This window comes from Musca autumnalis, unplaced genomic scaffold, assembly GCF_047663935.1.
Source record: "Musca autumnalis isolate F117 unplaced genomic scaffold, ASM4766393v1 scaffold_5, whole genome shotgun sequence".
Classification (NCBI taxonomy): domain Eukaryota; kingdom Metazoa; phylum Arthropoda; class Insecta; order Diptera; family Muscidae; genus Musca; species Musca autumnalis.
The window spans coordinates 120498914-120513564 of NW_027412088.1; the positions used below are offsets into that span (position 1 = coordinate 120498914).

Here is a 14651-nt window from a genome sequence, read left to right on the forward strand (position 1 = left end):
ATTCACTATGTTATTTAAATTAAGCTGTAATAAGGTTACATCCGAGAACATATAACTGAGGAACGAAAATATTTTCCTCCAAACATAAATATTAAATCCCACAATTACATAAAATATTGGTAGAATTTCCTTGTGACCATTTTTCGGCTCCGCATCGTTTAATCCGTTAAAATTATGACGTTTCCACGAACTGTGTTCTTTCAAATTATGTTTTCTGAGATATTTGCGAACTTTTGTACTGTTTCCGACAAAATATGGTCATTTTATAGACCACTGGGACCTTTTGAAGAGGTTGTGTAAGGGATCAATTAATTCCACTACTTTACGCATTTTCTTCACAGTTATTAGCGTGATGAAGCATTTACTTAGATTTTCAAACAAATTTGCCAACTTATCTGTAAAACTTATCAACACAGGCATCAATGACCATTGAACACGATCCTGAGCTCATTAAAACATGGTAGACAATCACTCTTAGGTAAAGAAACAGCCATTAAATTTAAAGTTTTACAGGACTTGGACGTGAATAAAATAGAGGATGTTAAACCATTCGAAAAATTGAAAAATGTAAGTATAGAACTAACAACTGATCCAAGTGTGCCAACAGTCCAACAACCCACAAGCCGTGGTCCAGTTGCTCTTTACGGAAAAGTAATAGTTAGACTGGAAGAGACATTGAGTCAAGACATTATCGAACTTGTATATGGTCCCAGCTCCTGGATTTCCCCAGATTGGTGAAACAAAGCAATTTTAAGAGAAAATTATCCGCTGCCCATGTTTGAAACGGTCTGGACCTCAAGAATGCGTATCACCAGCTGGAGCTGCAGAGGAATGACCGCCCTTATTACCATTCGATGGTAATATCATTTCAAACTACTTTTAGTTGGAGTCAACTCGGCTCCGGAAATTTTTCATAGGAGACATGAAGAAGAATAAACATATACTAACTCCACCATATTGGCCCCAAGCAAATGGCGAGATCGAGAACATGAATAAATATTCCGTAGAAAGGTTGAAAATAGCTTCCCTAAAGAAAGAAGAATGTGGAACTTCAAAAATTTGTAAAGATGTATAACGTCACACCCCATGGCACCACGGCAGCGGGTTCTATCGTACCGGATTAACCCGCAACCATAGTGTTTCGGCAAGCGGCTGCCAACCCAGCATTAAACCTATGCTTCTACATAGGTTTAAATACTGCTACAACAACAACAGGTGTTGCCCCAGCAAAACTGATGTTCAATCTCGTCACTAGAGACAAAATTCCTGGATTAAAAGACCTATCTGAAGAACTACAGGATTAGGGCGGAAGGGATCTTGATTGTATAAGAAAGGAAAGAGGAAAAGATTTGTCTAACAAGAAGAGAGGGGCCAAGGATGTCGATATATCAGTTGGAGGTGCTTTTGAACAACGCAATTTTCCCCCACAATTTCAATACCATTGAGTATGTGGTAACAAAAAGAAACGGAAACATAGTGGAGGTACATGGTGATAGTAAAACGTTTTCCAGGAATGTCCCACCAGCGCACTATAGGCACAATGGCAAGTTTCTGAGGCAAAAAGTCTATTTTTTAAGTCATATATTTTGTTAAAAAAGAAACGGGATTAGATTCTTAACACTTTGAGCCACTTAAAAATAAAATCATTTCAACCTGGCAACGCATCATGACCACATACCGGGCTGTCAAAGATATTGCATCTTACTTGTAAAATGTTGTAAAAATCTATCAAACGGAGAACAAATTTTTTTCGCTCGACAATTAAAAACCGCTAGCATAATAAACTGTTTTTAATGGATAACACGTGTAAAGTTATGTAAATTAATATTCTGATTAAGAATTAAAAAAAGTTAGATTTGGTAAGGAATATTTGATGTAGACTTGCGGTGTATTTTTTGTGTAGTTATATTGTAGGTAATAGTGAGTGCTATATGTGTAGAAAATTTAATCCACGTATGGATCCGTAAACTTATGAAAAAATATTTATAGATAGCGTGACACTTAAAAATTTGGATATTGTTAAGTATTGGGCTGAGCTGGGAGTGGGACATGTTAATATGACACAAGTCGTTATCTTAATCGAGTTATACCAAGCATTGAAATCTTTTATGTTCAAGATCTCTTAATTTAGTAATCCTACTAAATTTAAAAATCTTGAACTGTACTTATAATGTATTCAAAAATTGATCTCTGAGATTTCGCGTTTGGCTAAAACCCGTTGTGGAGGAGGTCCCCCGCATTCTAAGACCTAAAGAATCTACAGTCAAAATTTTATCAAATACGGTCTAGCCATCATTACGGTGGATTTATATTTCGAACATCATGGCAGACCTGAATAATTTTCTATATGTATGTAGATATATATACCTGAACCGATCAGAACCAAATTTTCTGGACGTGATTCTTAATTGATCAGGATGTACCATATCAAATCTTAAAGTCATCGGATGCTAATTGTGACCTTAGTGCGGCTTAAATATAAAATCGGATTAAATCGGTTGAAACATATATACGAAAGCTATATCTATATCTGAACCGATTCCATCCAAATTTTGCAGATACATTTTTATGCTCACTATAAACATCAGGATGAAATTTGAAAGGTCCAGAAGCTTCCAGTGACTTGTTGGCTCAAAAACCTGTCATTGGGCCCATAGTGCAGCGTTAGCATTCCCTTCCGACTTTGTTCCAGATCCAGTCGAAGTTCTTCCATTTACTAGCTAACATGTACCTGAGCAGAAGATGATGGAACATAACCGGGCCAACAGGAAAGAATTGAAGATGACTCTTAAAATGTAGGAGGGATGTTGCAATCCGTTGTAGACCGCATACACATTAACAAGGCGTTGCTCATGATTGGCTAAGGGATGATAATAAAAGTGCATGTGAGAACGGAGGGTTGTAAAATATAATTCCTGGGAAACAAAGTGCTAAATAAATAAGTAATATATCGATCCTTAATTAAACGTCTTTTTATTTCAACGAGCTAAGCATACATGCAGAAAAAAAATCAGCAAACATATAATGTGTTTGGATGCAAACATAACATACGTTACGTCCCTAACATAACATATGTTTGGATCCAAACATATTTTATGTTATAGCATATAGAGATGGTTTTTACCGGGTATTTACCCGGTAAATACCCACACGGTGGGTAAATACCGGGTAAATACCCATTTGTGGGTATTTATTTGGGTATTTACTATATTGAATCGGTAATACAAAATCTTAGACCCTATTTCTGGGTTAAGGTTATGAAATCGATTCAAAATGCATAGTTTTACAATACTTTAAACAAGTGGGTAAATACTTGGGTAAATACCCGAGTATTTACCCAAGTGTTGGGTAAAAACTCATTAACTGCCGAACTACTTGACGTAGGCTGACAAAATTTGGCTCAAATCTTTCTTATGTCAAAAGAACTTCTGGTACTGAACATTGGGTCTCTGGGTCCATGTTTTGATATAGCCCCCATATATCCCTACCTCCCGATTTAAGGTATTTTTTGTATATTTGTCTCATTGTACAATCATAGTGGCTGAAATTCGGCACAGTGAATTCTCAATATGTAGAAAATATCCTTGCAAAAATTTGTCAACATAGGTCCACGTTTTCTAATAGCCCCCATATAAGGGTACCCCGATTTCGAGTATTTACCCAAATGTTGGGTAAAAACTCTTTAACTGCCGAATCATTTGACGTAGGCTGACAAAATTTGGCTCAAATCTTTCTTATGTCAAAAGAACTTCTGGTACTGAACATGGGGTCTCTGGGTCCATGTTTTGATATAGCTCCCATATATCCGTATCTCCCGATTTAAGGTATTTTTTACTTATTAGCCTCATTGTACAATCATAGTGGCTGAAATGTGGCACAGTGAGTTCTCAATATGTAGAAAATATCCTTGCTAAAATTTGTCAACATAGGTCCACGTTTTCTAATATCCCCCATATAAGGGTACCCCGATTTCGAGTATTTACCCAAATGTTGGGTAAAAACTCTTTAACTGCCGAACCACTTGACGTAGGCTGACAAAACTAGACATAAATCTTTCTTATGTCAAAAGAACTTCTGCTACTGAACATTGGGTCTCTGGGTCCATGTTTTGATATAGCCCCCATATATCCGTACCTCCCGATTTAAGGTATTTTTTACTTATTAGCCTCATTGTACAATCATATTGGCTGAAATTTGGCACAGTGAGTTCTCAATATGTAGAAAATATCCTTGAAAAAATTTGTCAACATAGGTCCACATTTTCTAATAGCCCCCATATAAGGGTACCCCGATTTCGAGTATTTACCCAAATGTTGGGTAAAAACTCTTTAACTGCCGAACCATTTGACGTAGACTGACAAAATTTGGCTCAAATCTTTCTTATATCGACAGAACCGGTATTGAAAATGGAGTGTTGTGCAATTTGGTATTAACGGTTTATAGTGAACACAGAATGTCCTTACGAAAATTTGTCAATGTTGGTTTTCGTCGTAATGCAACACACTTATAAGGTAGGGGTAAATATGACTTCTTGAGGGATACCTGTTACGAACGTTTTTTTTTTTTTGGTCTACACTGCAACTCTTTTTCGGAATAATATGTGAAAAATACCCATTCAAAAAATTATGATTGGGCAAGTGAATTTATTGGTTGGAAATACCAATTTCGTATTGGGTTCATTCATAACCTCAGGTAAACATTGTTGACATGTGAGCATGTGCACTTTCTTAACAGGTAGTGTTGAATGCGCAATATTCACATTTTTTAATGTAACCTTTAATAGAAATCCCTAGTTACGAAATATTGGTTGGAAATACCAGATATCGTGTTCATTCATAATTATGAACAGGTAAACTTCGTAGCCATTTAACAGGTAGTGTGAAATGCAGGCTGGTAAATATTTCCATTTTTTGCAGAACATTGCCTCTGCCTATTGCGTAACACGTCAGTAAACATTCGTATTGGAACGACGTTGTGAGTTCAATAACAAGTGATATTTTTGCAACGGTTTCAACCAAGTCCGAAACATAAAGTGATTAACTCAACTAAAATTAAGCTAATCTTTATACATATTGTGAAGGTAAGCAATTAGAAGGGAAGCTTCTATACCAAAAACGCAACAACAGACATAAATCATTTTTACTTTTAGAAATGGGTAGACAAAAAAATGACAAAATATGGAAAATTTTTTCAACAACTCCAAACAAACCAAAGTCAGCTGTTTGCAGATATTGTGAGATAGTGTATCAATATGCAAATGTTAACAAAATGACAAAGCATCTAATTAATTGCGTCAAGTGTCCAGCTTTTGTGAAACGAGACATCGTTAATGATAATCCTAGAGAACTCACTACAACAACATTACATGATTCTACACAACCCAGTAATGTTCTCCAAACTTCAAAGTCATGCACGGAAATGTCGGATGAGCAAAAGGAGAATCTTAATGAGAAGCTGGCTAAAGCAATAATAGTATCCGGTGCTCCATTTTCAATGGTAGAACACCCGCTCTGGATTGAGTTTTTTGGAGAATTAAAACCATCGTATACCATGCCACGCAGAAAAATAATTTCGGGAAAATATTTAAACAAAATTTATAACGAAAACTCACACGATATTACCATGCAACTGAAGTCAGCGAAATACATGCATTTGCAATGCGACGGATGGAGCAACATTCGAAACGAAGGAGTCATCAATTTTTTAATTTCTAAGCCAGAAATTGTTTTTGTCCGGAGTTTGGCAACAGAATGCAATAGACACACTTCTGCTTATCTCGCCGAAGAAATTATGAACATCATGAAGACATATGGGGAAAAAAGTTTGTAGTTTTGATCGGTGACAACGCAAACAATATGCAAGGGGCATTTAAAAAAGTTCAGAGTGTTTTTCCCCACGTTGTTCCACTAAATTGTGTAGCACACTGTCTCAATTTATTAAGCGAAGACTTCCTTAAATGCCCCAAATTAAAACAATGCTTTTTATCAATAATCGAGATTATAAAAATTATAAAATACAACAAAGTTTTGTCTGCAATATTTACAAAAATCTGCAAAGAAAAAGGATCAGGAGAGCAGTTAAAATTGCCGGTTAAGACGAGATGGGGAAGTTACGTTGCATCTTTAGTAAGTATGCTAAATAGTAAAGTTGCTCTCCAAGCACTGGCAGTTCACGAAAAGGTAAAACTTAAACCAGCAACGAAGGAATCGCTACTATCAGAAGGCTTTTGGAACATGTTGAACTACAATATGAGACTATTTCAACCAATAGCAACGTGGATAAAATTTTTTGAATCCAACCAATACAGTATTCATCGTGTCCATTCTGCTTTTAAAGAGATGCAAAATACAATACACGAAGCAGTTGCAGCTATAGAAGATCTTGATGATAATGACAAAAACGAATTATTGTCTTCATTTGATAAAAGAATGAAAATGTCAATTAAACCAATACATTTGGCTGCAAGGTTCCTTTATCCCAATAGTCAAGGACACGATATGACTTCTGACGATAATTTGAGTGCGATGCAGTTTATTTACGAAATGAGTGCTAATTTTAATATAAATGTGATGGTGGGTGTTGCCAATTATAAAGCTAGGGAGGATCTGTGGGCGAAGGAATTTGTTTGGAGCTGCATTCAACAAATATCTCCTTCCACTTGGTGGAAGAGCTTTTGCGCGTCTACTGAATTGAGCAAAATAGCTGTTCGAATACTGACTACACCATGTACATCAGCAGCTACTGAGCGCTCATTTAGCACACAAAGTTTTATACATTCTAAGAAACGAAATAGATTAACTGCAGACAATGCCGGGAAAGTATGCTTTATAGCCCATAATTGGAATCTAAAGAACAAAGGCATAATACAAAGAGAAACCTCCGAAACAACTATTCAAGTTGAGGACGAAATCATCAATTCAGGAAATTCCTTCGAAGAAATGGCATCCACGTCTACTGGCATCTCTCATTCTACACCTCATTCAATTGACAATTACTTCGTGGATGAAACTAGTAGTGACAGTGAGTGATTTCGATTTATAGTGTAAGAATAATACTAATTAGTCTAAGAACAATGTAGAATATATTAAATGTAGTAACGTATAATATTTATAATAATAATTTAAATAACTATACAAATATTATTTTTGTTTTATTTATTTAAACTCCTAAAAGGGGACAAACTGCTATATGGGGGCTATCACAAAACATGGACCAACGTTGACAAATGGTGGTAACGTCATTTTTTATTCACTATAAACCGTAAATACCAAATTACACAAAATGAGTTTTAAACCACACACGTGAAATCGGGGTAACTTTATATAGGGGCTATTAGAAAACGTGGACCTATGTTGACAAGTTTTTGCAAGGGTATTTTCTACATATTTAGAACTCACTGTTCCACATTTCAGCCAATATGATTGTACAATGAGGCAAATATACAAAAAATACCTTAAATCGGGAGGTACGGTTATATGGGGGCTATATCAAAACATGGTTCAGTACCAAAAGTTCTTTTGACATAAGAAAGATTTGAGCCAAATTTTGCCAGCCTACGTCAAATGGTTCGGCAGTTAAAGAGTTTTTACCCAACATTTGGGTAAATACTCGAAATCGGGGTACCCTTATATGGGGGCTATTAGAAAACGTGGACCTATGTTGACAAATTTTTGCAAGGATATTTTCTATATATTGAGAATTAACTGTGCCAAATTTCAGCCACTATGATTGTACAATGAGGCAAATATACAAAAAATACCTTAAATCAGGAGGTACGGTTATATGGGGGCTATTTCAAAACATGGACCCAGAGACCCCATGTTCAGTACCAAAAGTTCTTTTGACATAAGAAAGATTTGAGCCAAATTTTGCCAGCCTACGTCAAATGGTTCGGCAGTTAAAGAGTTTTTACCCAACATTTGGGTAAATACTCAAATTTTGTCAGCCTACGTCAAGTAGTTCGGCAGTTAAAGAGTTTTTACCAAACATTTGGGTAAATACTCGAAATCGGGGTACCCTTATATGGGGGCTTTTAGAAAACGTGGACCTATGTTGACAAATTTTTGCAAGGATATTTTCTACATATTGAGAACTCACTGTGCCAAATTTCAGCCAATATGATTGTACAATGAGGCTAATAAGTAAAAAATACCTTAAATCGGGAGGTACGGATATATGGGGGCTATATCAAAACATGGACCCAGAGACCCAATGTTCAGTAGCAGAAGTTCTTTTGACATAAGAAAGATTTGAGCCAAATTTTGTCAGCCTACGTCAAGTAGTTCGGCAGTTAATGAGTTTTTACCCAACACTTGGGTAAATACTCGGGTATTTACCCAAGTATTTACCCACTTGTTTAAAGTATTGTAAAACTATGCATTTTGAATCGATTTCATAACCTAAACCCAGAAATAGGGTCTAAGATGTTGTATTAGCGATTCAATATAGTAAATACCCAAATAAATACCCACAAATGGGTATTTACCCGGTATTTACCCAATTTACCCAATTTACCGGGTATTTACCCATTGGGTATTTACCCACTGTCCATCTCTAATAGCATATATTTTTATGTTAGAACATATATATGTTTGCTACAAAATATGTTAGAGAGACCATTTTTTCCTCCGCGTATATACAAGGAGTTTGGCATAAATTAACAGAGAAGTTAATTGAGTTTATGAAACGCTTAAACAGTTTAATTCATGCTTGTATATCTGGCTATATCATTGCAAAAGATGGTCCTCGTAGTTTTTTTCTGTTTTCGTAGTAATGTGGCACTCTTTGGGTAATTGAGCGATACGTTTCCAGGAAAAGCAAAAACCGTTTTAAGATTAAAACTGTGTTATAGAACATGTGTATCCGGTTACTTGCAAGTTCTCAAAAAGAAATATCTCCAACAAGAGCATGCAAGATTTCAGTGGAGAACTGTGAACAATGTATGTTACCAGACAACTTTCTGTAACAATTCGTGCAAGTTGTTGTTGTTACAAACTTTTGGGTAACCAGTCAGACCCAATTTTAATATTATGAGGCGAGCATTTTGGGTATTATCAATCATGGAAGAATGGGAGTAAGTAATGAAACCAAAACCGCGGAAACGCTTGTTTTTGCGATCCATCATTACAACACCATCGTCATTATAACAACGTAGAAGCATGAGCTTTTGCAAGAACACTGTTTTAACTTTATGTTCTAGATTCAATAAAAAACGAATTTTGATTTTTTTTTTTTGAGTCGCTTACGTCGTTGGGCAATTTATATGATGATGAATGAAAATAGAAATTCCGGTATTTCCCGGGATTTTCAAAAAATGTTCCACGAAAATCCCGTCTCAAAAATATCGGGAATTCTCCTGAATGCCGGTGCGATAATTCCAAACAAATATATATTTTATTATTACCTCCTTATTGTCTATTTTGGACTACTGCAAAACCACACTTCTTTAAAACTTCGAAGTATACCTACTGAGAACTAGAGTTGGACAATCTAGTTCTCGGAGCGGATCGATCATTCTAGTTCCTTTTCACAAAAGGAACTGGTTTCTTAGTATAGTTCCATAGTTCCAAATCGGAGACCAATGTAGTTCAATGAATTCTTCTCTTTCGGAGTTCTTTTTGTTTGCTTCGCTCCAAATAGTCTCGACATCTTTGTCTTTCATCGTTCGTTTTGTTTCCTTATTTCCAAATAGTCCCGAGACCGAAATATCTACGCGTTCATTTTGTTTTCACTTTGTTAAAAATTTGTTTTGTTTGTTTAAAAATAAATAAATTGCAGCGATGTAACGTGAATGTGTTTTCCTTTTATTTAATAATGTGGCCGCATCTGAATAATAAACGGAACGAATGAGAAATATCGAAGTAAGTGAGGTATTAAAGGAACTATATGAATGCAAGAGCTGGATATAGTTCCAATTGTTCCTTGTCCGGAATAGTTTCCCGAAATAAGTTCGATCCGGAAATACATAACTCTACTGAGGACGCAAACCCCATTTGAATCCCCTAATGCATCTAATGTGCCGTTTCCACGGTACGTCGTTCTCTATCCGTTGTTCGACGCATAACAACGAATAAATTACTTATTTCCTCATACAAAGTTCTCCGGATTTGAGGTACTTTGACGTTCTTCGCCACATTTGCAAACCGAATTAGCTATAATTTGGCACCTAGTGATCAACAAACTTATATCCCAAAGGATATGGGCATAAGTCCATGTTTTGGTATAGTCCCCATATAACGGTACCTCCCGATTTTCGGTATTTTGAGGATTTTAGCCCCAATTTTTAACCGAACTATCTGCAATTTGGCATTTGAGGTTCTCAGTGGTCATAAAACATCTCCGCGAAACATCGTCAACATAGGTCCATGTTTTAGTATAGCCCCCATATATCGGTACCTCCCGATTTTCGGTATTTTGAGAATTTTAGCTACAATTTTTAACCGAACTATATGCAATTTGACATTTGAGGTTCTCAGTGGTCATGAAACATCTCCACCAAACATCGTCAACATAGGTTCATGTTTTGGAATGGCCCCCATATATCGATACCTCCCGATTTTCGGTATTTTGAGGATTTTAGCCACAATTTTTAACCGAACTAGCTGTAATTTGCCATTTGAGGTTCTCAGTAGTCATGAAATATCTCCACCAAACATCGTCAACATAGGTCCATGTTTTGGTATAGCCCCCATATAACGGTAGCTCCCGATTTTCGGTATTTTGAGAATTTTAGATAAAGTTTTTAACCAAAATAGGTGTAATTAGACATTTGAAGTTCTCAGTGGTCATAATGTTTTGGTATAGCCCCATATAACGGTATCTCGCGATTTTCAGTATTTTGAGAATTTTAGCTGCAATTTTTAACCGAACTAGCTGTAATGATCGGTATTTTAAGAATTTTAGCTGCAATTTTTAACCGAACTAGCTGTAATGATCGGTATTTTGAGAATTTTAGCTACAATTTTGTCTATCCAAAAACAATCGTCAATATAGGTCCATGTTTTGGTATATCCCTCCATATAACTTTACCTCCCGATTTTCGGGAATTTTCAGTGGTCACGAAATTTCTTCATTAAAATTCGTCAACATGGGTCCATTTTTGAGAGTCTACATTGTTTTGATGAAACTACCCTCAATTTGACCCTTGAAGTTCCCTGCAGCTACTAAACTTTTCCGCCAAAAAATTTAAAGATAGGTTGACTCTTTGATATCGCCCCGTAGGTGGTACCTTTAACCTACCTGAACACATTGGAGGTGTTAGAGACCCTGTGGGCCATCAGCAATTAGTGTTATATATTTGTTCACTGTTGCTTAAGTGATCTACAAAAACAACAATCAATTCATCACGCCATAACCCGCAAGTTCGACTCACGGCGCATCTGTCTTTCGGGGTTTTTAATATACACACACCAAGGGCTTTCATCTCCAAAAGGAATTATCGCTGCCCCAACATTTGTGTTCACAGTGTAATTTAAGCAATAGTGGGACGCAGTAGGAGTCTATCCATTTAATTAAGACTATTTTATGGTGGAGGGTATAAAAAGTTCGGCCCGGCCGAACTTAACGACTTTTTACTTGTTCTTTTTCATTTAATGTATATTTTATGTGTTTTTGATTCAAACTTTCGTGAAAACAAGGAAACAAAAAGGAATGAAAAATTGTTTATGCTTCTGTTGATTACGTATGGTGTCGTGGAAACGGGTTATTTCGCCTACGTATTTCAACAGTCGAACAACGTAATTTAAACTCTAGTGGGAACATGCTATAAAATTGGTGCTCATAAATTGTGGCTAACAAAATATATATTATGATATTTTTTAGACGGCAAAACTATTTTTTACTGTAGGAAAAACAAGCAAACAAATAACAATTTTAAATCCAAAAAGCATTAGAAATAAAAGGATCTTTATATTACAGGTAAAGGTGACCTTGTTGGTTCCGACTTAAATGTACACCTTATTGGTACTTTGAACGGGCAAATGACAGCAACAACAAACTGCGCTGGCCAAGACGTAGTAGTAAGAAGTAGCAGCGATATTAAGGTAAGTTTACTTTGTGACAGCATGTTAGTTCTAGCAGGTACTGTTCTATTCATTTTCTTTTTTATGATATTAAAAAACTGATTGGATAAACTTGATGTGGATAATTCTTCGTTAATTTGCAGATACACAATATTATTATAATTTTTTTGAAATATGAAGAATATCGTTGCATAACCATCTGGGTGGCTAACGATAGTTTTTGGTGCATGGAACAAGAAAATAGCTTGAAATTTAAATCATATTAACTTGCGTAGTTTACGTAGTTTACGATAAGGTGATGCAGGACGCATTTCTAAAGGCCTCGATACATAAGAAACATGGCATTCTTGCTTAAGTCATATCTGGTAAATGACTAAAGGCCAAGTTCGACCTAATTCAAATGTGATTCTGAAATCTTTCAATTGCAACCTGTTTTAATAAAATGCAAGCTGATTAAATTATTAAAAAAATATTTACGTAATCTAATCATTGCGAAAATTCAAATGAAACCTAAACTATACAAATCTGTTTAGCTGTTTGCATATTATAGCAGAAACAAAAAATATTTTGAGCAAATTTATAAAATGTTTGTTAAAAACAAGTAAGAACGGCGTTAAGTTCGGCCGGGCCGAACTTGTTATACCCTCCACCACAAGTTGTATTGAAGTAAAATGGACTACTTAGTTTCCTTTCGTGCATGAAGAAGACTTAATACTAAATTTCAGCAATTTCGGTAAAAAAATGTGAAGCACCATTCTATTTGGGCTATTTCAAAACGTCGATCTATACCGACAAATTTCTGACGAAAAGTTTTTAGGCTTAAAGAAGACTAAATACCAAATTTCCTATATTTCGGTAAGAGAATGTGGCTAAAACTAAAAAAATACCGAAAATCAAGAAGTAAGCATCTATGGGGATATAGGAAGACGTGTACCAGTACTGATAGTACTCTTCTGGAATATTTTATAACTCTTGGAAGACGAAATAACGAATTTCTGCATTTCGGTTGGATATTGACGTCACAATCTTCAGTATTACGAAAATGCGGTGGTACCGTTCTATGGGGCCATATTGAAACGTGGACCTACACCGACGAATTTTAGTCAGATATGGGGCAATATGAAAGCGTGGGCCTTTACAGACATATTTCTGGCGAATCACATTGAAGACTAAATACCAAATTTCAGCCATTTTGGTGGAATATTGAAGACGCAACCTTCAAAATACGAAAAATCGGGAGGTACCTTTCCATGGGGGCTATATGAAGGCGTGGACCTATACCGACAAATTAAAAGGGGAAGTTTGAGTACCCCCAACGAAGTCTAAATACCAAATTTCCATTTTCGGTGTGATAATGAAGCTAAAACCTTCAAAATACCGAAAATCGGAAGGTACCGTTCTATGGGGGCTATATCAAAACGTGGAGCGATATATCCCATTTGTAATACCAACCATCCTGCAAGTAATAAGAACTTCTGTACCAAATTTTGACTCTCTACCTTTAAAATTGCGAGTTGTATCTTGATTTCAACAGACAGACGGACGGACGAGCGGACATGGTCAAATCGACATAGAATTTTATGCTGATCAATAACATATATACTTTATAGGGTCTCCGACGAATATTTCGATGTGTTACAAACGGAATGACAAATTTAATTATACCCTCCATATGGTAGAGGGTATAAAAATAATTGTTTTCAAATTCATTTTGTGAGTTTGTTGAAGAAAAAAATTCTGTTCCAATGAATCTTGGGTTCCTTTAAATGGGGAATAGTCTTGAAATAAAACTGTATGCAAAATCGACAAAATCGCATGATGTGCATTCGGTTTCCCGATACAACGAATTCTTTTCTTTTCATTTGTATACGTTTACCAAGATTTACTTTGGCGGCTGCGATTTAGCATCGTCTACAGTTAATTGTACAAAAAACTGTATAACGCTTATAATTTGCACAAAGCGCATACACTATTTATGCGCTTCCGATTTAACTATCAACCATGACAAAATACATCGAACTAAATCTATTTCGATAAAACCCATCAAGAACCATATTTAATGGTAGGTTCTCTAATACTAATATTGGTTTTTTGAAAAACCTGAATGCGCTTCACAGTTAGATCAAAAATACAAAAAAAAAAACACCTAAAATCTGGCTTTAAAATGTCAGCATCCATAAAGGGTGGATGTAGTGGAGATTTTCAAAAATGATACTTTAGAAGTGTAATGTTAATTTTATATTCTTCTACTTTTACTTTGAGTAGATATCCGTAATTTAAAAGGTTTGACCGGCTGTCGAATAACAACGTAAAAACACGTTTGCTTCAACTTGTTTTTACATATTTTTATTCATTTACGCGGTCATAACTTCCGCGCAAATTAACTTATTTAGCCACATTTTTGAGCTTTTATCAAAACTGTACAAATAACTTTGTACATATCTTTGGGTGAGGTTAGGGCACTGGGAAAATCAAACCATTAAAAATAAATATTGCATATTATCAATTTCCCAGTGTCATAAAATACCATATGTTTTCAATGCAGTGCTCTTATGCGCTGGTGCAGACGGCAATTATTAATCTATTTTAAATATGTGTGACCAATTCCGAGCCATCGTAAATCTATGTGTG

General features: G+C 35.7%; 1 protein-coding gene across 3 annotated transcripts in view; it reads left to right on the forward strand.

The window, feature by feature from the left end:
- Elk (Eag-like K[+] channel) overlaps nt 1-14651 on the forward strand; it is a 989230-nt gene that overhangs the window by 901558 nt on the left and 73021 nt on the right. For all 3 annotated transcript variants that reach the window (XM_073956156.1, XM_073956158.1, XM_073956157.1), the window contains exon 15: nt 11917-12041. In XM_073956156.1, coding sequence (XP_073812257.1) covers nt 11917-12041 — 125 coding nt within the window. The remainder of the gene's footprint in view (nt 1-11916; nt 12042-14651) is intronic.